The sequence below is a fragment of the Rutidosis leptorrhynchoides genome, chromosome 6, assembly GCF_046630445.1.
Source record: "Rutidosis leptorrhynchoides isolate AG116_Rl617_1_P2 chromosome 6, CSIRO_AGI_Rlap_v1, whole genome shotgun sequence".
Taxonomy (NCBI): Eukaryota; Viridiplantae; Streptophyta; class Magnoliopsida; order Asterales; family Asteraceae; genus Rutidosis; species Rutidosis leptorrhynchoides.
Window position 1 is genome coordinate 104193268 of NC_092338.1, and position 25235 is coordinate 104218502.

At 35.3% G+C, this 25235-nt stretch overlaps 2 protein-coding genes across 2 annotated transcripts; both read left to right on the plus strand.

Moving 5' to 3' along the window:
* Positions 1-1222: 1222 nt before the first annotated feature.
* On the plus strand, positions 1223-4011 carry LOC139853928 (uncharacterized). Its single transcript, XM_071843265.1, has 2 exons — positions 1223-2277; positions 3723-4011. Exons 1-2 carry the CDS (start codon positions 1265-1267, stop codon positions 4009-4011), a joined length of 1302 nt encoding a protein of 433 aa, XP_071699366.1. The 5' UTR covers positions 1223-1264.
* A 947-nt stretch (positions 4012-4958) lies between these two features.
* Positions 4959-9277, plus strand: LOC139852001 (casein kinase 1-like protein 2). Its single transcript, XM_071841220.1, has 14 exons — positions 4959-5150; positions 5268-5308; positions 6047-6116; positions 6223-6371; positions 6462-6557; positions 6645-6715; positions 6893-6954; positions 7058-7121; positions 7217-7301; positions 7377-7503; positions 7589-7671; positions 7751-7814; positions 7911-8053; positions 8730-9277. Exons 1-14 carry the CDS (start codon positions 5075-5077, stop codon positions 8952-8954), a joined length of 1356 nt encoding a protein of 451 aa, XP_071697321.1. The 5' UTR covers positions 4959-5074; the 3' UTR covers positions 8955-9277.
* The last annotated feature ends 15958 nt before the right edge of the window (positions 9278-25235 follow it).

A 25235-nucleotide genomic window follows, 5' to 3' on the forward strand; every position in this document is an offset into this window, starting at 1 on the left:
TGTTGCTACATCGTCAAATCATGCCGAAGTGATTGCATTACATGAAGCTACTCGAGAATGTTTTTGGTTGAGATCAATGACACAACTCATTACTGATTCTTGTGGACTAGAACGCGATAAAAGTCCAACAACTATCTATGAAGATAATGCAGCTTGCATAGCACAGATGAAAGAAGGGTATATCAAAAGTGACCGAACAAAACACATACCACCTAGATTCTTCTCATACACTCAAAATCTCATTAAGGACAACCAGATTGAAATGAGATATGTGCAATCTAGCAAAAACTCTGCTGATCTTTTCACGAAAGCACTTCCAACTGCTATTTTCAGAACACACGTTCATAACATTGGCATGAGACATGTTCAAAAGATGTAACAGCTGAAGCGATGTCTACTTGAGGGGGAGTCAACTCCATGCTGCACTCTTTTTCCCTTAGCTAAAGTTTTTTCCCACTGGGTTTTCTTTAGCAAGGTTTTTAACGAGGCAGTAATTTATAGTTGATCTTCAACAAAATAAAATTGCTATCCAAGGGGGAGTGTTATAATAATAATAATAATATAGATATGGATAGTCAATTTTGGTGTATACATATAGTCAATTTTGGTACACAAAGTATGTATTTTTATATTGAGATTTTAGGCTATAAATACTCATGAATGCAAGCATTAAACTGGCACCATTTCTCACACTTACAAAGTGTTTCTTTCTTTCTCTCCATTATCATCTTTGTTCTTACACTTCATTATTAGTATTCTAAATCAAGAATCAAACCACTAAAGGTAGTTATAAGCCTACTGAATTATAACATCAAGAATCAAAAAGGTAGTTATAAGCCTACTGAATTATAACATCAAGAATCAAACCACTAAAGGTAGTTATAAGCCTACTGAATTATAACATTTATAACAAACTTACCAAATTATTTTTATTTCAACTAGAACTAGAATACTCGGGTTCAAAACTTACAATAGTACTCCTATCTAATTATGTTGGCATAAAGCCCAACATGGCCCATTAACCGGTAAACGCATCAATAAACCGTTTTTAACTCACCTCAACTGATTTTCCATCTTATATAGCAAGCAGCATCATCATCATCATCATCATCATCTTCCCGCTTTCAATATCACCGTCGTTTATAATTTGTATTCATTCATAGCTAACCAATCATTGTTTTCCCTCACAAAACAAATTCACCATAAACCCAATTCAAAAGATCCAATTAGGTTACCCAAATCTTCTGTTAACGAATCCAACACTATGGGTTCTACCGGAAATCAAAACTCACGCAAATTCATGAACATGGATTCTACCAGAATTCAAAACTCACGCAAATTCAAGAACATGGATTCAACTCCAGTTGCTGTACCGGTCGCAAATCACGATCAAAAGCGAAGGTGTTTAGAGAAATTGGTGGTGCGTAAAGAACGAAATGTGGAAGATGTGAATTGCGCATTGGACGTTGAAGTGATTGATGATACGGCTTTGATTGAAGCCACTGCTTCTGTTAATCGATTCAAGAATCGATTTAAGAAAGAAACTGATGTGGGTTTGAAAAATGATTCAAGAATTGGTGGTTGTAAGTATCAGAAGAAAGAAAATGATGGAAAGAAGAAGAGGAATAAAGGGTCCAAGAAACCGATCAAAGGGTGTTCGATGAAATGCCTCAATGAGAAGAAGGGTAACGATCGAGTGGTTGCAGATCGTAAAAGTGAGAATGTGAAGAAGGTTGATGAGGGAAAAAGTCAGAAAGTGTTCAAGAAAGTTTATGGTAAAGTGAAGTATGTTTACAAAAGGAAGGATGCTACTAATCCGACAACTAGCGTTGATGAACATCAGAAAGTTGCAAGTCAGAATGTGCCCGAAAAGATTGTTGCTGAGACGTTACAAGAAACTGAGGCGAAATTGGATTCGCGCGTAAAGATTGTTGTTGGTGAAGGCGTAAAAGAAGCTGAGGTGAATCTGAAAGTAACGAATGGACATGAAAAAGAACTGGCCATTGAATTGGTGAAAACTGAGACTGTGAATGTGAAGGATGATGTAAGCGATGTTCAGGCTGAAAAGAATGAAGCAGAAAGTCGAAACGTTAGTGAAAATTCGAGTGTTGGAGTGAAGAAAATTGTGTACTCAAGAGAGGAAATGGAGGCACTGAGGTTTGTGGATGAAGTGGGTCAAAAGAGTAAATGGAACAAGTTGTATAATGCGTTTGAGCCGTCTGTGGCTAGGGAGTACACTGGGCTTGTGATTGGTGTGAACAATTGGCCAACACAAAGGTACAACAATCGTATGGTTAACTGTGGTTCGACTCGTCATGTGAATTCTGTTCTTTGCATGCCTCCTGTGTTGCCTTTGTGTTCACCGTCGATTTACAGGAAGTTTGATCCGTATGGTCGTGTAAGTTTCAGGTCGAATTTCCACTGAAGTTGCCTTCGTGTGATAGTGAAATGCTAGTTGCATCTGTAAATGCATGATCAATATACTTTTGTTGTTAGCAGTTTTTCATAGTTCATATGTCTAAATGTCCTCTTAAAGAGAGTGTACATCAGTTGGAAATTTGTGCATTTGTGGATAGAAAACGTCTGAATAAAACAATTACTTGTAAGACTGTCAACTATTGATGCAATATTGAAATTGTTTAGCAGTGCATATGGTGTTCTTGTTGTCTCATTATTTGAATGTTTCTGAAATGCTCACTATGTAACTGTAGATTTGGAAATTTTCTATGTGTTACGCACTTTTGAGATGTTTGAATCGAATTCATGCTTCTTGCAACTCAAATATATTTTAAGTATAATTTGTTCTAGAGTTCATTTATGACTTGCAGATGATAGCATCATAGAAGTATTGATACAATGATCTTTGGGGTAGATTAGTAATAAGAAGGTTGTCTTATATGCTTTAGATTCATACCAAGGATGTAAAGAATCATTGTAGTTTGTGATTACATAATTTTTATTCAGTTTAAATTTATGAAAAGTTAACTCATATCTGAATATATCATATATCTTCTTTAATAGAGGTATGATGACAAGAACTTGATGGCTCAACCTACACTTTGTTCGATTCAAGGATTGTTAATCCATCAGAGTGTCAAACTGTTTCGAATATCTTATGTATGACTAACTGAAAATCAAGTACATAAATTTATGATTTTAGGGACAATATACTCATCAAATTTGGATTCAAAAGGTGTTTGAAGTTCTTCCCAGACATAAAGTTGTGCCCGAACAACTTAGATTGACTGAAGTTACCAGTTCTGTTATTGCATTAGGGCATGTGTTTATTAGATAAAATGATCTGTTTATGCAATCAAATTCAAAGTTGAATGTTACATTCATAGTTGTATGGAGTATCCAGATACTGTTAAGTGGAGGACAAGCATAAGAGATTTAAGCTATATAAATAAAATAAGAACAGAGAAACTCGAAAATATGGTATGTACTTGCTCTTAGCAAGACATTTGTCAATTGTAGTCGATCTTGGTCAGAGAGGACCTAGGGGTAGGCAGGCCTGCGCCCGCACTGGGCATCAACCGATAGGGAGCAACAGTCGTTCAAATATATAGGTGTTGTCAATCGAAATATGAAATATTTTCGGTCACTTAATCTGTTTTATGGTTATAAGAAAATGATTAACAGTAATTGCGTTCAAAAAGGAAGTTCAGATTAGGATGTTGAAAAGCTATTTTTATTGGGTTTTCTTTATGTTACTTGGCCAGGTCCGTTTCTGCCCGTGGTATGGAAAATGTAAAGGTGGCTAGCCGTTTGTCGTGCAAGTGGTCGTGTGGAACCGGGCCACGTATTGGGTGTGTTCGTGATTATCCACCCCAGCTACAATCTCGAGCCCTTGAACAAATCAACTTATCACCTCGTGTTGGAACAACAAACTTTGCAAATTACGGGCCGATCCCATCACCAAGATCGAGCCCGAAAGTTCGGTTATCACCAAGGCTTTCATACATGGGTCTTCCTAGTCCTAGGACCCCTATGGCTGCTGCTAAGCGCTAACTAAATTCATCAAGTTACAACTTGAAAACAAATTTAGGTTTGGGAATTGGAATCCACAAACGATGAGTTTATTGGTTAATTTTTACTCTAGTTGACAACTTTTGACATATTATGTAACCCAGTTTTGATGACTATTTTTTTTTTTTTGGCGGTTGGGTTTTTTTATGGTCGATATTTTCATTTCATTTCTTTGTAAAGAAAGTTAGTAAATCGACTGAATAAACACAAGTTCTTCGCTCAACAAAATAACTAGTTAAATTACTCGTTATTTTATACAGTAATCAAAAAGAAAAGGAAAAAAATCTAAGCATGGTGAGTGATGTCATTAATCTAAATAATTTTGAATTAAAATTAAATCTTATTAATTAATTATTATTATTAAATCTTATTAATAATTATTTTAATTATTAAAATTAAATAATTTTGAATTATTTTAATTAATTATTTTGAATTGAGTACAAGAAGGTATAAAAGCTAGGCAGAAGGAAACAATTCTAAATTTATATTTAATTTACACTTTTAAAATAAAATGACAACAAATATTATCTCTTATGATTGAATGTGGATTGTTTAATATGCATTTTAGGTGTTTGATGAAATGTTCCGCTGAGGAGTTTCTTAGTCGAACGTTGTGGTTCCACGGGTCATTAAAATAAGTAACTTTAGCATTTACGTTCACTTAATACCTAAAACATATTATTAAACTATTTGGTTTAAACAAACCCGTGATTCCTCGAGTACTTATATTATATTCCGTCCGTATTACATTAAGGTATATATATTATATTATTGTATTATATGCATCTATCTATATCTGTATGTACTCCGTTATATTAATACAATTTTACTTGCTTTTCAAAAAAAAAAAAAAAAAAAAAATTCTATATCTGTATGTATCTATATCCATAAAAAAATACTCCGTACTCCGTATGCTTATAGTGGTGATTTTCTATTTCTCTCTCATCACCTTGTTTGTATTTCTTTCAACCTAATTCACTCCTAATACAATTACCATTACCATAATCTTTAATTCAGGTTTTAATCTCCAAAACCCTAGATCGCGATGGAACCTCGTGTCGCAAATAAGTTTCGTTTAGGTCGAAAGATTGGCAGTGGATCATTCGGTGAAATCTATTTAGGTCTGTAATTCATCTTCATTTCTTGTTTCAATTTCTGTAATTAATTTGCCTAAATTCACGCATGCCATTGTTAAAGTTCCATGTTTTCTTTAATTTGATTTCTCTTTTGATTTTCAGGTACTAATGTTCAGACGAATGAAGAAGTTGCAATTAAGCTTGTAAGTATTGTGTTTAATTTTTATTTTATTTTACTTTCAGTTTTTTAACTTTTAGAACCTGAATGTTATTACTTGTTGAGTTAAATTTAAAATATTATAATTTGTAGGGTTATTGAAATGACTGAGTTGATTGTTTAGTTAGGGATTATATAGATGTTTCTTGATCAATATTACGAGTTTTAGGTAGTGTTAGAGTGTTGCTATAAATGTTTGCTATAGAGTATGTCAAATTAGGAATTTCGTGCCAGTTTATAGTCATAATGTGGAAACGAATCGCGTTTTAGATACCACGAGTGAGAATGCAAATCTGATTGTGTAAAAGATGGATGATTTTATTCTTGTTGGAGTAATCACGTAATATTATATGAATCGTTGTTTTTTTGCGTGGGTATATTAAATAATAGTTGCTTGAAGTCCTTTTTTCTGGCTGGTCAATGGTCAACGCTTGCGTCATAAGCTTTAACTCTCATGTGCCTGTCACTTATTTGCCTATATTTTATCGTGTTAGTTACTTCTTTCAGTTTGGGAGTTGTCTTCTCCTACCTCTTTACGAATATATCCTTAGAAATCATATTATTTGAAGTAGTTTGGGCTACCATGAGTTCTTACATGTGTTACCGGTAACGTAGGCGTGCATTACCCGTTAAATGTTTTCCGTCACATCCTTTTTGTTTGAGGAGAAACGGAATAATTTTTCTTATTTTGTGATCTTTTTTGTAACTTGCAAATGGTTCTCAGGAAAACGTGAGGACAAAACATCCTCAGCTTCTGTACGAGTCCAAGTTATACAGAATTCTACAGGGAGGAAGTATGGGGACGTTTTAACATCTTTTACACGTATAAGAATTAAGAAATATCTTTATTACCATTGGTGCATTTTAATTTTATTGATTGCCACAATCAAACTATTGTAGCTGGTATTCCAAATGTGAGATGGTTCGGTGTGGAAGGAGATTATAATGTTCTGGTGATGGATTTGCTGGGGCCCAGTCTTGAGGATTTATTCAATTTCTGCAGCCGGAAACTTTCTCTTAAAACAGTTCTAATGCTTGCAGATCAAATGGTTAATCATTTACCACTTATCTATTTATTTGTGTGCCTGTATATTGTTTTAGTTTTTATTTACAATGACTGTTTGTGATGCTTGTATCAGATCAACCGTATAGAATTTGTTCATTCTAAATCATTTCTACATCGTGACATCAAGCCAGATAATTTTCTTATGGGCTTGGGACGTCGTGCTAATCAAGTAACATTTTTTAGGCTATCTGTTGTATTAATCTTAATTTGGAGCTTTGTTTAGTTGGGTTGGGTTACATTTTCTGCCCACTTGCAGGTCTACATCATTGACTTTGGTCTGGTCAAGAAATACCGGGATACTACAACTCACCATCACATTCCATACAGGTGAGATTGAGAAACTCACTATGTGTGATCATTGTTCAATTACTATCTGTGATGCTTTTTAGCATCACATTGTTTGTGTATTCTAGAATTGTTGCATCTGTTTATATTTATATATTCATTATTGATGTGTAGTTCTATTTGATCTGACTTTTACTACCTTCTTATTATTGGTTGCAGAGAGAACAAAAACTTAACTGGGACTGCTAGATTTGCAAGCATGAATACACATCTTGGGATTGGTATATATTGTTACGTATGCATGAAAAATACATTTTTATGCTGGAACTTGTAGCCTTTTAGAATATTTACATGTGTATGTTTTCTTTTACCGTTATCGTATAGAACAAAGCAGGAGGGATGATTTAGAATCTCTCGGATACGTTCTAATGTATTTCTTAAGAGGAAGGTAATGCTCGTTTTGTTTCTTTCCCATTCTAAAACCACTGTTTTTTTTCGATATATCAAATTAAATTAATATTTGTAATATGTTTATATCTCCAGCCTTCCTTGGCAAGGACTAAAAGCGGGAAATAAGAAGCAGAAGTATGAGAAAATTAGCGAGAAGAAATGTACTACATCAGTTGAGGTATTGCATTAATTAATTCACTTCAATATTTTGTGATAAGAAGCACGAGTGGTGATTCTTTTCCCACTTTTATAGGCGTTATGTCGTGGTTATCCATCAGAGTTTTCAACATACTTTCTTTACTGTCGTGCACTTCGGTTTGAGGACAAGCCAGATTATGCTTATCTGAAGAGAATATTCCGTGATCTCTTTATTCGCGAAGGTTCGTACAGTTGCAGCATCGTTATATATAAAGAATTAGAGATGATAGTGTATCAACCATTTATTTTATATCTTCTTTTTCATAGGGTTTCAGTTCGATTATGTTTTTGACTGGACTATCCTTAAATATCAGCAATCACAGATAGCAGCTCCCCCTACTCGTGGATTAGTAAGTATCATACATGTTTGGCTTCACTTTTGGTGCGTGAGTTAATACTTAAACTTAACTTAATTGTTTTATATTATAGGGTGTGAACGCTGGGCCAAGCACTGGGACACCCCCTGTTATTCCTAACGGTGATCGGCAGTCAGGTAAACTAATTACAGATTGCAATGGTTATTTACTTTTTTAATTTTAAGGATTCATTTATTACAGTGGCATGTTTTTTTACTTTAATTTTTTTGTAGGTGATGAAAGTGGAAGACAGACTGGTTTATCGTCATTGGACCCTTCTCGTAGAAGAAATTCTGCACAAGTCACAAGCTCTGGCAATCTAGCCAGGGAAAAGAGTCCAGTTGCTAATGACGCAACGATGAGCACAGATGCCATGGTGAGTTATTTTAATCGTGTCTACATTGTAAGTGTACATGAACCCCAACTTTTTCAGCCGGATTTGTGTAGAGTTGAAAGATGGCAAGTTGTGGGCAACTGGTCAAATAGGTCCGGCTTGAAACGGACTTTTATGTGTGGATCTAAAAGGGTAGTTTATGTGAGGGTCAAAATGGTTGGGGTTGGGTCAACCTGCAAGCACCTTTTTATCCTAGGTTTGAATTGTAAGAAACTAATGTGTAAAATACGACTATAACAATATACAAAATGATGTAATTTTATTTTACAAAAAAAATTATACCTGAATATTGGAAGTATTTCTGCATTTGAACACCTGTAAGGTGACTTTTAACCCATTTAACCCGTGAAACTCATATTTGTTATGTTCCAATTCAAGCTAGTTTACTTCGCATTGTCCATTACAAATAAAGTACTGCCTGAAGTAATCCGTTTAGTTTTGTGTTGTATGTATGCATTACCAATAAAATATCAAATTCACTCACTTTCCTATTCTTTTTCGTCATAGACAAATAGGGTTTTATACAATATGATTACTGAATCAAGAGGCTTTTTATTTACATGATAACATAATCTTGTTTTCTCTGTTTCTTAAAATGTAAATATACTCTGTATGTGATTATTTGTTACCTAATATGCAAGTATGACTTATGGTGTAGATGTCAAGTTCTGCGATTGGTGGACGTGCAAGTGGATCAATGAGGCGAGATGATATGGACCTGAGTGGTCGCTCACGCTTCACCGTGACAAGAGAGAAAAGTTTACCACAAGCTGTCGGATCATCAGATCCAAGAAACAAGAATGTAGCTGCAGCAAAGAAATATGAAACCACACTTAAAGGAATGGAGGGTCTAAACTTTGAAGACGAAGAAAAGGTTCGTTAATGATCCTAACGTACGTGGATCTCTTGTACATTGTAAAGCTCCTCCTTTTTCATAAAACAAAGAAAAAATCCACCCTCATGATCATGTGAAACGAGCGTCTGGAATTGTCCGTTTTACCACCTCTATGCTCTTGATAGTAATTGTGATAGTCGACGATGAAATTCTTCTTACTTAACTGTAAACTGTAAATTTGTAACAGCTCTTATGTTACAACTCTTTTGTATGACTTATTTTTTTCCATAGTAGAAATTTTTAGATGAATTTTGTTTGTTTTTACAGTTTGTAACCATTCTATGTGGATTTTGTCCCGAGTAAAAAGGTCATTATAATAGCAAATATTTACGCTTTATGATCATGACTTTCTTTTATAAAAAGACCTAGTATAATGGTTGTATGATGTAATTTAGGTCCATATATGTCACCCTCTTGTTAAGTATGGAACTCATTTCAAGATAGCCTAGTGATTGGGTCTTGATATCTTTACAAAAGGTTTCAGTTCAGTAGTAATATATCTTGGGAGCTGTCAGGGTAATGGTCGAAATGTTAACAGGATAACTTAGGTTGGGCTACGGATAATTTAGGTTAGGCTATGTACATCCGAGTGGCTAGGGAAAGGGTAAGAAACGGTTACGAGTAACCCAGCTAGGACACGTCTATCAAAGTAGCCTTTCCTAGATAGCCTAAACAAGAAAATATTTATCGTTTAGTTGGAATCTTCCATCGACATAAAGTATTGATGCTCTAAGTTTTGGTAAATCTTTGAAACTCGTGTTTAGGGAAACTTTAAAGCCGAAGTTGTTTAATTATAGTTCTGGGTATTTTTTTTCTTTAACAAAAATAACAAAAATTCGTATAAAAACGATGAAGTTTTCAATACAACACTAAAACATGTAACCACATGGTCCACATCTAAACAAAATAAAACACGCATAAACAAACAACATAGTAATAAAAACTGTGATGACCCGGAAATTTCTGACCAAATTTAAACTTAATCTTTGTATGATTAACATTTCCGACACGATAAGCAAAGTCTGTAAAACTGAATCTCAAAATTTTTGAACTACTTTTATATATTTAAATACCCTTCGGTTGTTTTCGACGATTCGCGAACAATTATATGTAAATAGATACATATATACTATAACTTGAAAAGGTAACAATGTATTAATTATTTGATACCGTACATTAAACTTATTGGTTTAAATATCTATTTGAATATATATGATAAGTTGAAATATTTATTATTAAAATTTATTTATAAATAACTTCCAATGTGTATTTAAAAATTGATTTATGTATATTAAAAAGATATATACATATATATAATTTCAAGTTATTTAGTAAACGATAGTAACATTCGTTTATTGATTCGATTGATATTTAGATAAGTTAACTAAAGCGTTTAAGATGAACCAGTAAAACACTAATTTGCTACAGTATTTTCAAATTGCTACAGTACCCAAAATGCTACATTGTTTTCGAAAATCACTATTTGCTACAATGAAATTGCTACAGTAAAAATTGACTTTGCTACAGTGAATTGCTACATTAAAATTGACTTTGCTACAGTAACTTTGCTACAGTGGTATAGTTTATGGATGATTTAAGACTATATTTTGACAAAGGTACGATTCACGAAACGTAAAGTACAAGTTTTCTCAGTATACAATAGGAATGATAAGCAGGTAATTTCCGACAAAAATGATAAGCAAAACTTTTGACATGCAGACACGGTCGAAGTCCAGACTTACTAATGCATCCTAACAACTATCAGTTAGACACACTCATGCAAGACCTGTTTCGCTAGGACCAACGCTCTGATACCAACTGTGACGATCGCTCCAAATTCATATGGACGAATACGTCATTCATTGATTTCATTGCGAGGTATTTGACCTCTATATGATACGTTTTGTAAACATTGCATTCTTTTGAAAAGGCACACCATAAATGAATATATAAATCAAAGGTTTTCGACATCTGATGATTTCTACATATAGACAATCACCATAAATAATAGTTTACAACAGTATTTCCGTTGACAATGCAGTCAAAATAAGATACATGGTGATGATTTGGTGAATGCAACGTTTCCTTGAAAAATATGTCATGTAAGACTCCATGCACATAGCTTGTCTAACATCTAAGCAAACAGCGGAAGACTTCTAGGAAACCTGAGAATAAACATGCTAACAAGTATCAACACAAAAGTTGGTGAGTTCATAGTTTTAATGTTGCGCATAATCTGTATATAAAGGTGGATCACAAGATTTCAGTTGTTTCATCCAGAAACGTTTATCAAAATATTCTACGAAATTGAGCACCCTGGTAACTAAACTTAACGTATATATAATTTATACCCTTTGTATAATCATCTTAATAATACACGCAAACCAACGTGTACGCTTCTCAAATAGCATACGTCCGTTAAAAGGCTAGTGCTCTAGCTCGGACGGGGATATCAAGCCCTATGGATCCATATACTACTAATCGCGCCCACTAGTTCTTATAACTGGCAGTTACTAGTTACCAAAGCTAAGAGATTTTCGGTTCAAACTCAGTGTAGAATTAAGTATGTATTTGTGTCCATTGTTTAAAATAAAGTGCATGTATACTCAGCCCAAAAATATAGATTGCAAAAGAAATTAAAAAGGGAGCAATGAAACTCACGCATATAAATATTGTAAATCAGTTAATAAAGCATTTGCATGTATTCTCAGCCCAAAAATGTAGAGAGTAAAAGGGATCATATGAAACTCACGCATATAAATATTGTAAATCAGTTAATAAAGCATTTGCATGTATTCTCAGCCCAAAAATGTAGAGAGTAAAAGGGATCATATGAAACTCACCTTAGCAGCATATAAAGTCGTTCACCAAAATGTGATCGAAACACGGTACCAAATAACCGTAAATCTCAACATATCAATATTGAGATTCAATATTGTAGAAAAGTACGTAGACGTAACGGAGATGATAACACTAGGTTTGACTTGCAAATAATACCCATGAATATTACCCATAACCTCCTTGGCAATAACCCATAATTTCCTTTGTGATGCCCCCTACAAAACCATCGTGTACGAATCATCAACAACAGGATCATTACAAGGTTAAGTACTATATGCTGTAATTAAAGAAATTGCATTCGCGATAAAAAGGTGATGTCATATCCGACATCAAATGTTTTACATTTCAAAAGCATGCTTCACTAAGTAGAAGCAAATAATAAGTGTACGTGACCACAATAGTCGTTACAAGTCATAGTTCAAAAGTACGAATGTTTGAATGCAAAGTAAAGTAGTTCATGCGTGGACAACTCTAAGCAGCGGGTTCTACAGCACGACTAGTACACAGCGGAAGCAACCTCAAGCACCTGAGAAATACATGCTTAAAAATGTCAACACAACGGTTGGTGAGCTATAGTTTAAGTATAACAATATGTAAGGTAGGCCACGAGATTTCAGTGCTACAAAGAGCGTTTCAAAACAGTATGATAAAGTATATGTTAACCGTGGGCACTTGGTAACCAACTTAACGTTTAAAATACCCCCTGAAAGTACACTTGGCGAGTGCGTATGTTTACGAAGTATTAAACACTCGTTGACTGCTAGCGCGACTAGCCCGAGTGGGGATGTCAAACCCTATGGATCCATATCTAAGATTCGTGTTCACGGTTCAAAAACCAATGATTAAACGTTACCGAGCTAAAGGGAATGTTTCTGCCGTTATATAACCCACACATATATAAAGTTTAAGTACTCGTGCCTAGTATGTAAAACATAAAATCCGCATGTATTCTCAGTTCCCAAAATAAGTTAAAGTAAAAAGGGAATGCTATAACTCACAATGATATGTAGCGGTAAAGTAGTAGTCGGGAAAGGTGTGCAAGTAAATGGTCCGAAGTCCTCAACCTAAGTCAAATAGTACTAAGTCAATAAATCGTCTTAATAGGTTTAAAAGTATGTAATTAAGGTCTTAAGGGTCATCATCATTCATCATCAAACAAAAGGCGTAAAGTAAGTTTCGTTTATGAAAGTAGTTTAAAACAAAGTCTGACTTCAGTCAGTCACCACGGCCTCTACCCTTACTGAATTAAGGTGAGACCAGTGGCCATGGCTCCGTCTATGAGTCCCTTAAGTGTGGTAAAATTTACAGAATCAAAATTGTCTTGGTTTGACCGTGGCGACGGTCTAAGTGCGAGTAGGTCAGAAATTTCTGCACAACGTTAAAGGACATAGTAACGATCGGAGGGCCATAAATCCTAAACCGTAACTCGGATTAAGACGAGTCCTATATGAAAAGTTATCTAATAGAAATTTTCTATCTAAAAATCAAGGTTAGAACAGCCCAGGTCTACTGGTCTGTTCCAGAATCATCAGGTCAGTAGGTTTTGGACAGAACAGTGAGTTTAAAAGGGTTCCGGTGGTCTTGGTGCTTGATGTTCATCATGGTTCTCATCCTTGATGCATATAGCTTCAAGTGTACAACTCATTGATGTATCTACATCATCTTAACCAAGTCTTGACCATCATAACCCATCTGCAAGTCTAAGACATGAAGCACAACTCACTTAAGAGTTGCATGAAGTTTGATGAACCAAAGTTACATCAAAGTCTTAGGTTTGACACTTACATGATCTATAAACTTGGAAGTTAACTAACTAATCAAGATCATAAGTAGTAGAACATAGTTCTTAGTTTGATCTTGAAGATCCAAGACTCAAAAGTCTAGATCCAAAGTTATATTTAAGAAAAACTTATTTGTGTGTTCTTGAACTTTCAAAGTTAACTTAATTTGTTCAAGAGATATGAGATCAAGACTAACTTGTAGTACTTGACCATATAAACTAACTACATGAAATTAAAGTGTATAAAATAAAGAAACAAGTTAATTAAACAAGTAATTAGTTCAAGGGTTGCTCATACTTTAAAGATTCAACCAAAGTTGATCTTTAAGTAAAGTAAACTTTAAGTTTACTTCCATGACTTACAAGTATGATTTCAACAACAATGAACTTATATCTTTTGAAACAATATATGTAGAACATAAACTAGTAAGTTTAGTTCTTGGGTGTTCTTGAAATTACAAGATAAATGAAGAATTCAAACTAGTAAGTTTGATTCTTGAAAGCTAGTAATTAAGTAACAAGAAACTACAAAGTAAGTAACAACAACATGATTTAAATCAAAGACAAGTAACATTTAAATAAAAGAATGATGATGATGAAGATGTAGAATTCAGTTTTTAGAAGTAAAAAGGAGAGAAAAGTTATCTTGCTACTTACTAGATTTGAGAGAAAAGCAAGAGAGAAAAGAGAGAAAGAAGTTGCAAGTATGTGTGTGTGTTTGAATGAGGTTTACAAGTAATGAAGTAGTAAAGTAAAAATGAAATCAAAACCTCCATATGGTGGCCCTAAGGCCACGGTTTTGCTGCAGTATTTTGGGGGGAGGAGTTTGTTTGTTGGTTACTAGAATGTAAAGATGACAAAAGTTGGATATTAAGGGTGCATGCATGGGGAAGGTGTGCAACTAGATTCCAAGTCTCCTTTAACTAACTAGTTCATGAACTAATTGATACTTACAAGTGAAAGAGTGGGCTAAAGGGTCCATTAATAATGTAGGGTGGGCTTGGAAGTCCAATAACATGAGTCCATTACACTAACAAAGCCCAAGTTCAAATAAATCACAAGTTAAACCAATTAAAGCCCAAGTAACTAACTAATAGCCTTAGTTAATTAAAATGATTAATAAATTTAATCATGAATGTAAATAATATCTAAAAATATTATTCGTGAAAGTTCCGGGTGTCACAAAGACGTTTCGGGCTCTTAAAAGTCAAGTACGGGCAATCAAGGCAACATGTAAATGTAATAACATACATTCGTTTAATCACACGTATTAATAATAATAATTATTAATAAATAAATGTTGGAAATTCCAGGGTCGTTACATTACCCACCTGTTAAAGAAAATTTCGTCCCGAAATTTAAGCTGAGGTAGATGGAGGAGTTGGGAAAAGGTGAGGATACTTTCGCATCATTTGATCCTCTCGCTTCCAAGTAAACTCAGGTCCTCGTTTGGCATTCCATCGTACTCGAACGATCGGAATCTTGTTGCATTTCAAAGTTTTGATCTCACGATCCATAATTTCAACAGGTTCTTCCACAAAGTGGAGTTTGTCATCAATCGTAAGTTCCTCAAGTGGTATGATAAGTTCAGGTGCAGCAAGACACTTCTTCAAGTTTGACACATGGAAGGTAGGATGAACTGAGCTCAATTGTGCTGGTAGATCCAAACGGTAAGCAACGGGTCCAACACGTTCCAAGATCTCGAAAGGACCAATGTATCGTGGGTTCAACTTTCCACGTTTTCCAAAACGGATCACACCTTTCCAAGGTGCAACCTTCAACATTACACGATCACCAACATTAAATTCAAAGTCCTTACGTTTAAGATCGGCATAACTCTTTTGGCGATCACGGGCAGTCTTAAGTCTAGCTTGAATCTGAGCAATCTTCTCTGTGGTTTCATGGACTACCTCGGGTCTGGTGATTTGCTTTTCGCCTACTTCGGCCCAACAAATAGGAGATCGGCACTTACGGCCATACAATGCTTCAAAAGGTGCAGCATTAATGCTAGAGTGATAACTGTTGTTGTACGAGAATTCGGCGAGTGGCAAATGCCTTTCCCAGGCCTTTCCAAAATCAATGACACATGCACGCAGCATGTCCTCCAAGGTCTGAATCGTTCGTTCGCTTTGCCCGTCAGTCTGAGGATGATAAGCAGTGCTCATGTCGAGACGAGTTCCCATGGCTTCTTGCAAAGAACGCCAAAATCTAGAAGCAAATCGGGGATCGCGATCGGAGATGATCGATAAAGGTACACCATGACGAGATACAACCTCTTTGATGTACAGCTGAGCAAGTCTTTCCATTGTATCAGTTTCCTTCATCGCTAGGAAGTGTGCAGATTTGGTAAGGCGGTCAACAATAACCCAAATAGTATCGTATCCGCCCACCGTCTTCGGCAGCTTAGTAATGAAATCCATTGTGATCCTTTCTGTAGTGACCCGAACTTTTCCATGTTTATATATATTAATTGAGATTGATGTTTACATGATTAAATGTTTCCAACATGTTAAGCAATCAAACTTGTTAAGACTTGATTAATTGAAATATATTTCATATAGACAATTGACCACCCAAGTTGACCGGTGATTCACGAACGTTAAAACTTGTAAAAACTATATGATGACATATATATGGTTATATATATAGTTAACATTATATTATAATAATTAAACATATCATTAAGTATATTAACAATGAACTACATATGTAAAAACAAGACTACTAACTTAATGATTTTGAAACGAGACATAAATGTAACGATTATCGTTGTAACGACATTTAATGTATATATATCATATTAAGAGATATTCGTACATCATAATATCATGATAATATAATAATTTAAAATCTCTTTTGATATTATAAACATTGGGTTAACAACATTTAACAAGATCGTTAACCTAAAGGTTTCAAAACAACATTTACATGTAATGACTAACGATGACTTAACGACTCAGTTAAAATGTATATACATGTAGTGTTTTAATATGTATTTATACACTTTTGAAAGACTTCAATACACTTATCAAAATACTTCTACTTAACAAAAATGCTTACAATTACATCCTCGTTCAGTTTCATCAACAATTCTACTCGTATGCACCCGTATTCGTACTCGTACAATACACAGCTTTTAGATGTATGTACTATTGGTATATACACTCCAATGATCAGCTCTTAGCAGCCCATTTGAGTCACCTAACACATGTGGGAACCATCATTTGGCAACTAGCATGAAATATCTCATAAAATTACAAAAATATGAGTAATCATTCATGACTTATTTACATGAAAACAAAATAACATATCCTTTATATCTAATCCATACACCAACGACCAAAAACACCTACAAACACTTTCATTCTTCAATTTTCTTCATCTAATTGATCTCTCTCAAGTTCTATCTTCAAGTTCTAAGTGTTCTTCATAAATTCCAAAAGTTCTAGTTTCATAAAATCAAGAATACTTTCAAGTTTGCTAGCTCACTTCCAATCTTGTAAGGTGATCATCCAACCTCAAGAAATCTTTGTTTCTTACAGTAGGTTATCATTCTAATACAAGGTAATAATCATATTCAAACTTTGGTTCAATTTCTATAACTATAACAATCTTATTTCAAGTGATGATCTTACTTGAACTTGTTTTCGTGTCATGATTCTGCTTCAAGAACTTCGAGCCATCCAAGGATCCATTGAAGCTAGATCCATTTTTCTCTTTTCCAGTAGGTTTATCCAAGGAAATTAAGGTAGTAATGATGTTCATAACATCATTCGATTCATACATATAAAGCTATCTTATTCGAAGGTTTAAACTTGTAATCACTAGAACATAGTTTAGTTAATTCTAAACTTGTTCGCAAACAAAAGTTAATCCTTCTAACTTGACTTTTAAAATCAACTAAACACATGTTCTATATCTATATGATATGCTAACTTAATGATTTAAAACCTGGAAACACGAAAAACACCGTAAAACCGGATTTACGCCGTCGTAGTAACACTGCGGGCTGTTTTGGGTTAGTTAATTAAAATCTATGATAAACTTTGATTTAAAAGTTGTTATTCTGAGAAAATGATTTTTATTATGAACATGAAACTATATCCAAAAATTATGGTTAAACTCAAAGTGGAAGTATGTTTTCTAAAATGGTCATCTAGACGTCGTTCTTTCGACTAAAATGACTACCTTTACAAAAACGACTTGTAACTTATTTTTCCGACTATAAACCTATACTTTTTCTGTTTAGATTCATAAAATAGAGTTCAATATGAAACCATAGCAATTTGATTCACTCAAAACGGATTTAAAATGAAGAAGTTATGGGTAAAACAAGATTGGATAATTTTTCTCATTTTAGCTACGTGAAAATTGGTAACAAATCTATTCCAACCATAACTTAATCAACTTGTATTGTATATTATGTAATCTTGAGATACCATAGACACGTATACAATGTTTCGACCTATCATGTCGACACATCTATATATATTTCGGAACAACCATAGACACTCTATATGTGAATGTTGGAGTTAGCTATACAGGGTTGAGGTTGATTCCAAAATATATATAGTTTGAGTTGTGATCAATACTGAGATACGTATACACTGGGTCGTGGATTGATTCAAGATAATATTTATCGATTTATTTTTTGTACATCTAACTGTGGACAACTAGTTATAGGTTACTAACGAGGACAGCTGACTTAATAAACTTAAAACATCAAAATATATTAAAAGTGTTGTAAATATATTTTGAACATACTTTAATATATATGTATATATTGTTATAGGTTCGTGAATCAACAGTGGCCAAGTCTTACTTCCCGACGAAGTAAAAATCTGTGAAAGTGAGTTATAGTCCCACTTTTAAAATCTAATATTTTTGGGATGAGAATACATGCAGGTTTTATAAATGATTTACAAAATAGACACAAGTACGTGAAACTACATTCTATGGTTGAATTATCGAAATCGAATATGCCCCTTTTTATTAAGTCTGGTAATCTAAGAATTAGGGAACAGACACCCTAATTGACGCGAATCCTAAAGATAGATCTATTGGGCTTAACAAACCCCATCCAAAGTACCGGATGCTTTAGTACTTCGAAATTTATATCATATCCGAAGGGTGTCCCGGAATGATGGGGATATTCTTATATATGCATCTTGTTAATGTCGGTTACCAGGTGTTCACCATATGAATGATTTTTATCTCTATGTATGGGATGTGTATTGAAATATGAAATCTTGTGGTCTATCGTTACGATTTGATATATATAGGTTAAACCTATAACTCACCAACATTTTTGTTGACGTTTAAAGCATGTTTATTCTCAGGTGAATATTAAGAGCTTCCGCTGTTGCATACTAAAATAAGGACAAGATTTGGAGTCCATGTTTGTATGATATTGTGTAAAAACTGCATTCAAAAAACTGATTTCGATGTAACATATTTGTATTGTAAACCATTATGTAATGGTCGTGTGTAAACAGGATATTTTAGATTATCATTATTTGATAATCTACGTAAAGCTTTTTAAACCTTTATTTATGAAATAAAGGTTATGGTTTGTTTTAAAAATGAATGCAGTCTTTGAAAAACGTCTCATATAGAGGTCAAAACCTCGCAACGAAATCAATTAATATGGAACGTTTTTAATCAATAAGAACGGGACATTTCAGTTGGTATCCGAGCGTTGGTCTTAGAGAACCAGAAAATTTGCATTAGTGTGTCTTATCGAGTTTGTTAGGATGCATTAGTGAGTCTGGACTTCGACCGTGTTTTCTTTAAAAATGATTGCTTAACATTTTTGTTAGAAACTATATATTTTTAACATATGAATATTATGTGATATATTAATCTCTTAACGTGTTTGATATTATGTGATAGATGTCTACCTCTAGAACAAGTCCCATTGACTCACCTAATAATAATGAAGAGTCAAATGTAAATTGGAATGATTTGTGGACTGATTCACAAGTTCCCGAAGAGGAACCGGAAGAAGAGTCGGAACCGGAAGAAGAATCGGAACCGGAAGAAGAATCGGAACCGGATGAAGAAATAGAACCGGTGGGGGAAATAATAAAACGGTTAAGTAAAAGAAAATCCTCAACCAACCGACCAAAGTTAATTATGGTCAATGGTGTTTCCGCCAAGGAAGCAAAATATTGGGAGAATTACCAATTCTCCGATGAATCGGATTTCGACGAGAATTCCGATGATGTTATAGAAATTACCCCAACTGAATTTAAAAAGGCAAAAGAAAATAATAAGGGAAAGGGCATAAAAATAGAGAAATCTAATTCCAACCCCGATGAACTTTATATGTATCGTCAACCCCCGAAGTCCTTAAGTTGTAACAATGACCCGGGAACCTCTAAACCACCAGGTTTTTCTAAACCAATGTGGACAACGACGGCTCGTATTAGGGGAACATCATATATCCCTAGAAACTTGGCAAAACGAACCAAAACCGAAGAAGAAGAAACGAGCGAGTCGGAATAAGATAGTTGTATTCGTGTGGTGTAATATATGTAATATAGTGTTCTTATGCTTTATGATATATGTAAAAATTGCTTGTATTAATAAGTATTTTTTTATGAATCTAACTCTTGTCTATTTTACAGTTTAAAAACACAAAATGGATAGACAACCCAATATTTTAAGAGACCTACCCGGAGACATGATTGATGAAATCTTGTCTAGAGTCGGCCAGAATTCTTCGGCACAACTATTTAAGGCGAGATCAGTTTGTAAGACATTCGAAGAACGTTCCAAGAATGTCTTGGTTTATAAGAGACTTTCGTTTGAAAGATGGGGGATATCACATTGGGAAACCCATAAGTTACGATGTGTTTACTTTGACGCATATATTGCGGGGAACCCAAATGCTATTTTACGCAACGGGTTAAGAAATTATTGACTCAATATATTCGAATATTGGACTTCGTGATTTAGAAAAAGCGGCTAACATGCAACATAAAGAAGCATGTTATGCTTACGGATTAGTAATGTTCGCTTCTCACCAAAGTGAGAACAAGAACATCGGGCTACAACTATTAAACAAAACGTTTCCACAAGTGACGGAGTCGGTAATTGGGGTAAGAAATGAGGTTTTTAGATTATTACGGGACTGTTGGACATTACGTAACCCTCGTCCCTTTGATGACGTTACAACACGCTGTCTTATCAACGACCATAACGGTTATGTTGCACAAGACCAAGGATGGGAAGTAGTCCTAGTAAAACCAGAATGCATGACTTGTTTCTGGACGTATGAATTACGTGTCTTTATTGCCTTTGCTGAACGACTTGTGTACTAGCTAGAATTGTCTTCACAACTATATTGTATCAAAGTTATTGTGTGCTATATTTCATGCTTTATGTAAAATAAGCGGTATTGTAAGTTTGTAAAATATTGTATAAAAGTTTGAACGCGAAATATTATTATAATCAGTTTTTCATATAGAATTGTAGTAGTTGAATTGTATATTAGCTACTAAGTATGAACTTAACGGGTAGGTACTACCCGAATTTAAACTTATAAAACGCTAATATGAAGAAAAAGCTTTTATAAATGAGTTCATATTATGCTACGAAATACTATTAACTACTCTTAATATTCTGTATGATTAACTTGTTCCATTTAACTATTTTGAAGGAAATGGCACCGACTACTCGACACACCGTGAATATGAATGAAGAGGAATTCCGTACTTTTCTAGCTTCAAACATAGCCGCAGTACAGGCTGCGCTACATACCAACAATAACCTTGGATCTAGCAGTACAGGAAATCGTGTAGGATGCACCTACAAAGAATTCACTGCCTGCAAACCTTTGGAATTTGATGGAACCGAAGGACCGATCGGATTGAAACGGTGGACCGAGAAGGTTGAATCGGTGTTTGCCATAAGTAAGTGTACTGAAGAGGACAAAGTGAAGTACGCTACGCATACCTTCACAGGTTCTGCGTTAACATGGTGGAATACCTATCTAGAGCAAGTGGGACAAGATGATGCGTACGCACTACCGTGGTCAGCATTCAAGCACTTGATGAACGAGAAGTACCGTCCCAGAACCGAGGTCAATAAGCTCAAGACAGAACTTAGAGGGTTACGAACCCAAGGATTTGATATTACCACGTACGAAAGACGATTCACAGAATTGTGCCTATTGTGTCCGGGAGCATTCGAAGATGAGGAAGAGAAGATCGACGCGTTTGTGAAAGGATTACCGGAAAGAATCCAAGAAGATATAAGTTCACACGAGCCCGCCTCCATACAACAGGCATGTAGAATGGCTCACAAACTAGTGAACCAGATTGAAGAAAGAATTAAAGAACAGACTGCTGAAGAGGCCAATGTGAAGCAAGTCAAAAGAAAGTGGGAGGAAAACGGTGATAAGAATCACCAATACAACAACAACAGCAATTACAACAATAATCGCAACAATTATCCCAACAATCGCAACATCAATCGCAACTACAACAAACGGCCCAACAACAACAACAACAACAGCAACTACAACAATCATCCCAACAACAATAATAACCGCAACAACAACAACAATCAGAAGCAGCTATGCCAAAGGTATGAAAAGAATCACTCGGGGTTCTGCACCAAATTTTGCAACAAGTGTAAAAGAAATGGTCATAGCGCGGCGAAGTGTGAGGTCTACGGACCAGGGGTTAATAGAACAAAAGGAACAAATGGTGTCGGAACGAGTAATGGCGGAGCAAGTAGTGTCGGAGCAAGTTATGCCAATGTAGTTTGTTATAAATGTGGAAAACCAGGCCACATTATTAGAAATTGCCCGAACCAGGAGAACACGAATGGACAAGGCCGTGGAAGAGTTTTCAATATTAATGCGGTAGAGGCACAGGAAGACCCGGAGCTTGTTACGGGTACGTTTCTTATTGACAATAAATCTGCTTACGTTTTATTTGATTCGGGTGCGGATAGAAGCTATATGAGTAGAGATTTTTGTGCTAAATTAAGTTGTCCATTGACGCCTTTGGATAGTAAATTTTTACTCGAATTAGCAAATGGTAAATTAATTTCAGCAGATAATATATGTCGGAATCGAGAAATTAAACTGGTTAGCGAAACATTTAAGATTGATTTGATACCAGTAGAGTTAGGGAGTTTTGATGTGATAATCGGTATGGACTGGTTGAAAGAAGTGAAAGCGGAGATCGTTTGTTACAAAAATTCAATTCGCATTATACGAGAAAAAGGAAAACCCTTAATGGTGTACGGAGAAAAGGGCAACACGAAGCTACATCTTATTAGTAATTTGAAGGCACAAAAACTAATAAGAAAAGGTTGCTATGCTGTTCTAGCACACGTCGAGAAAGTACAAACTGAAGAAAAGAGCATCAATGATGTTCCCATTGCAAAAGAATTTCCCGATGTATTTCCGAAAGAATTACCGGGATTACCCCCACATCGATCCGTTGAATTTCAAATAGATCTTGTACCAGGTGCTGCACCAATAGCTCGTGCTCCTTATAGACTTGCACCCAGCGAGATGAAAGAACTGCAAAGCCAATTACAAGAACTTTTAGAGCGTGGTTTCATTCGACCAAGCACATCACCGTGGGGAGCTCCTGTTTTGTTTGTCAAGAAGAAAGATGGTACATTCAGGTTGTGTATCGACTACCGAGAGTTGAACAAACTTACCATCAAGAACCGCTACCCACTACCGAGAATCGACGACTTATTTGATCAACTACAAGGCTCGTCTGTTTATTCAAAGATTGACTTACGTTCCGGGTATCATCAAATGCGGGTGAAAGAAGATGATATTCCAAAGACTGCTTTCAGAACACGTTACGGTCATTACGAGTTTATGGTCATGCCATTTGGTTTAACTAATGCACCAGCTGTGTTCATGGACCTTATGAACCGAGTGTGTGGACCATACCTTGACAAGTTTGTCATTGTTTTCATTGATGACATACTTATTTACTCAAAGAATGACCAAGAACACGGTGAACATTTGAGAAAGGTGTTAGAAGTATTGAGGAAGGAAGAATTGTACGCTAAGTTTTCAAAGTGTGCATTTTGGTTGGAAGAAGTTCAATTCCTCGATCACATAGTGAACAAAGAAGGTATTAAGGTGGATCCAGCAAAGATAGAAACTGTTGAAAAGTGGGAAACCCCGAAAACTCCGAAACACGTACGCCAGTTTTTAGGACTAGCTGGTTACTACAGAAGGTTCATCCAAGACTTTTCCAGAATAGCAAAACCCTTGACTGCATTAACGCATAAAGGGAAGAAATTTGAATGGAATGATGAACAAGAGAAAGCGTTTCAGTTATTGAAGAAAAAGCTAACTACGGCACCTATATTGTCATTGCCTGAAGGGAATGATGATTTTGTGATTTATTGTGATGCATCAAAGCAAGGTCTCGGTTGTGTATTAATGCAACGAACGAAGGTGATTGCTTATGCGTCTAGACAATTGAAGATTCACGAACAAAATTATACGACGCATGATTTGGAATTAGGCTCGGTTGTTTTTGCATTAAAGACTTGGAGGCACTACTTATATGGGGTCAAAAGTATTATATATACCGACCACAAAAGTCTTCAACACATATTTAATCAGAAACAACTGAATATGAGGCAGCGTAGGTGGATTGAATTATTGAATGATTACGACTTTGAGATTCGTTACCACCCGGGGAAGGCAAATGTGGTAGCCGATGCCTTGAGCAGGAAGGACAGAGAACCCATTCGAGTAAAATCTATGAATATAATGATTCATAATAACCTTACTACTCAAATAAAGGAGGCGCAACAAGGAGTTTTAAAAGAGGGAAATTTAAAGGATGAAATACCCAAAGGATCGGAGAAGCATCTTAATATTCGGGAAGACGGAACCCGGTATAGGGCTGAAAGGATTTGGGTACCAAAATTTGGAGATATGAGAGAAATGGTACTTAGAGAAGCTCATAAAACCAGATACTCAATACATCCTGGAACGGGAAAGATGTACAAGGATCTCAAGAAACATTTTTGGTGGCCGGGTATGAAAGCCGATGTTGCTAAATACGTAGGAGAATGTTTGACGTGTTCTAAGGTCAAAGCTGAGCATCAAAAACCATCAGGTCTACTTCAACAACCCGAAATCCCGGAATGGAAATGGGAAAACATTACAATGGATTTCATCACTAAATTGCCAAGGACTGCAAGTGGTTTTGATACTATTTGGGTAATAGTTGATCGTCTCACCAAATCAGCACACTTCCTACCAATAAGAGAAGATGACAAGATGGAGAAGTTAGCACGACTGTATTTGAAGGAAGTCGTCTCCAGACATGGAATACCAATCTCTATTATCTCTGATAGGGATGGCAGATTTATTTCAAGATTCTGGCAGACATTACAGCAAGCATTAGGAACTCGTCTAGACATGAGTACTGCCTATCATCCACAAACTGATGGGCAGAGCGAAAGGACGATACAAACTCTTGAAGACATGCTACGAGCATGTGTTATTGATTTCGGAAACAGTTGGGATCGACATCTACCATTAGCAGAATTTTCCTACAACAACAGCTACCATTCAAGCATTGAGATGGCGCCGTTTGAAGCACTTTATGGTAGAAAGTGCAGGTCTCCGATTTGTTGGAGTGAAG

Bases quoted from the DNA above. Each gene is read 5' to 3' on its own strand.
- LOC139853928 (XM_071843265.1), top strand. From the start codon at position 1,265: ATGGGTTCTACCGGAAATCAAAACTCACGCAAATTCATGAACATGGAT. The intron at 2,278-3,722 runs GTACAACAATCG...TTACTTGGCCAG, and splicing joins AACAATTGGCCAACACAAAG to GTCCGTTTCTGCCCGTGGTA.
- LOC139852001 (XM_071841220.1), top strand. From the start codon at position 5,075: ATGGAACCTCGTGTCGCAAATAAGTTTCGTTTAGGTCGAAAGATTGGC. The intron at 6,558-6,644 runs GTAACATTTTTT...GCCCACTTGCAG, and splicing joins TGGGACGTCGTGCTAATCAA to GTCTACATCATTGACTTTGG. The intron at 6,955-7,057 runs GTATATATTGTT...GTTATCGTATAG, and splicing joins GAATACACATCTTGGGATTG to AACAAAGCAGGAGGGATGAT.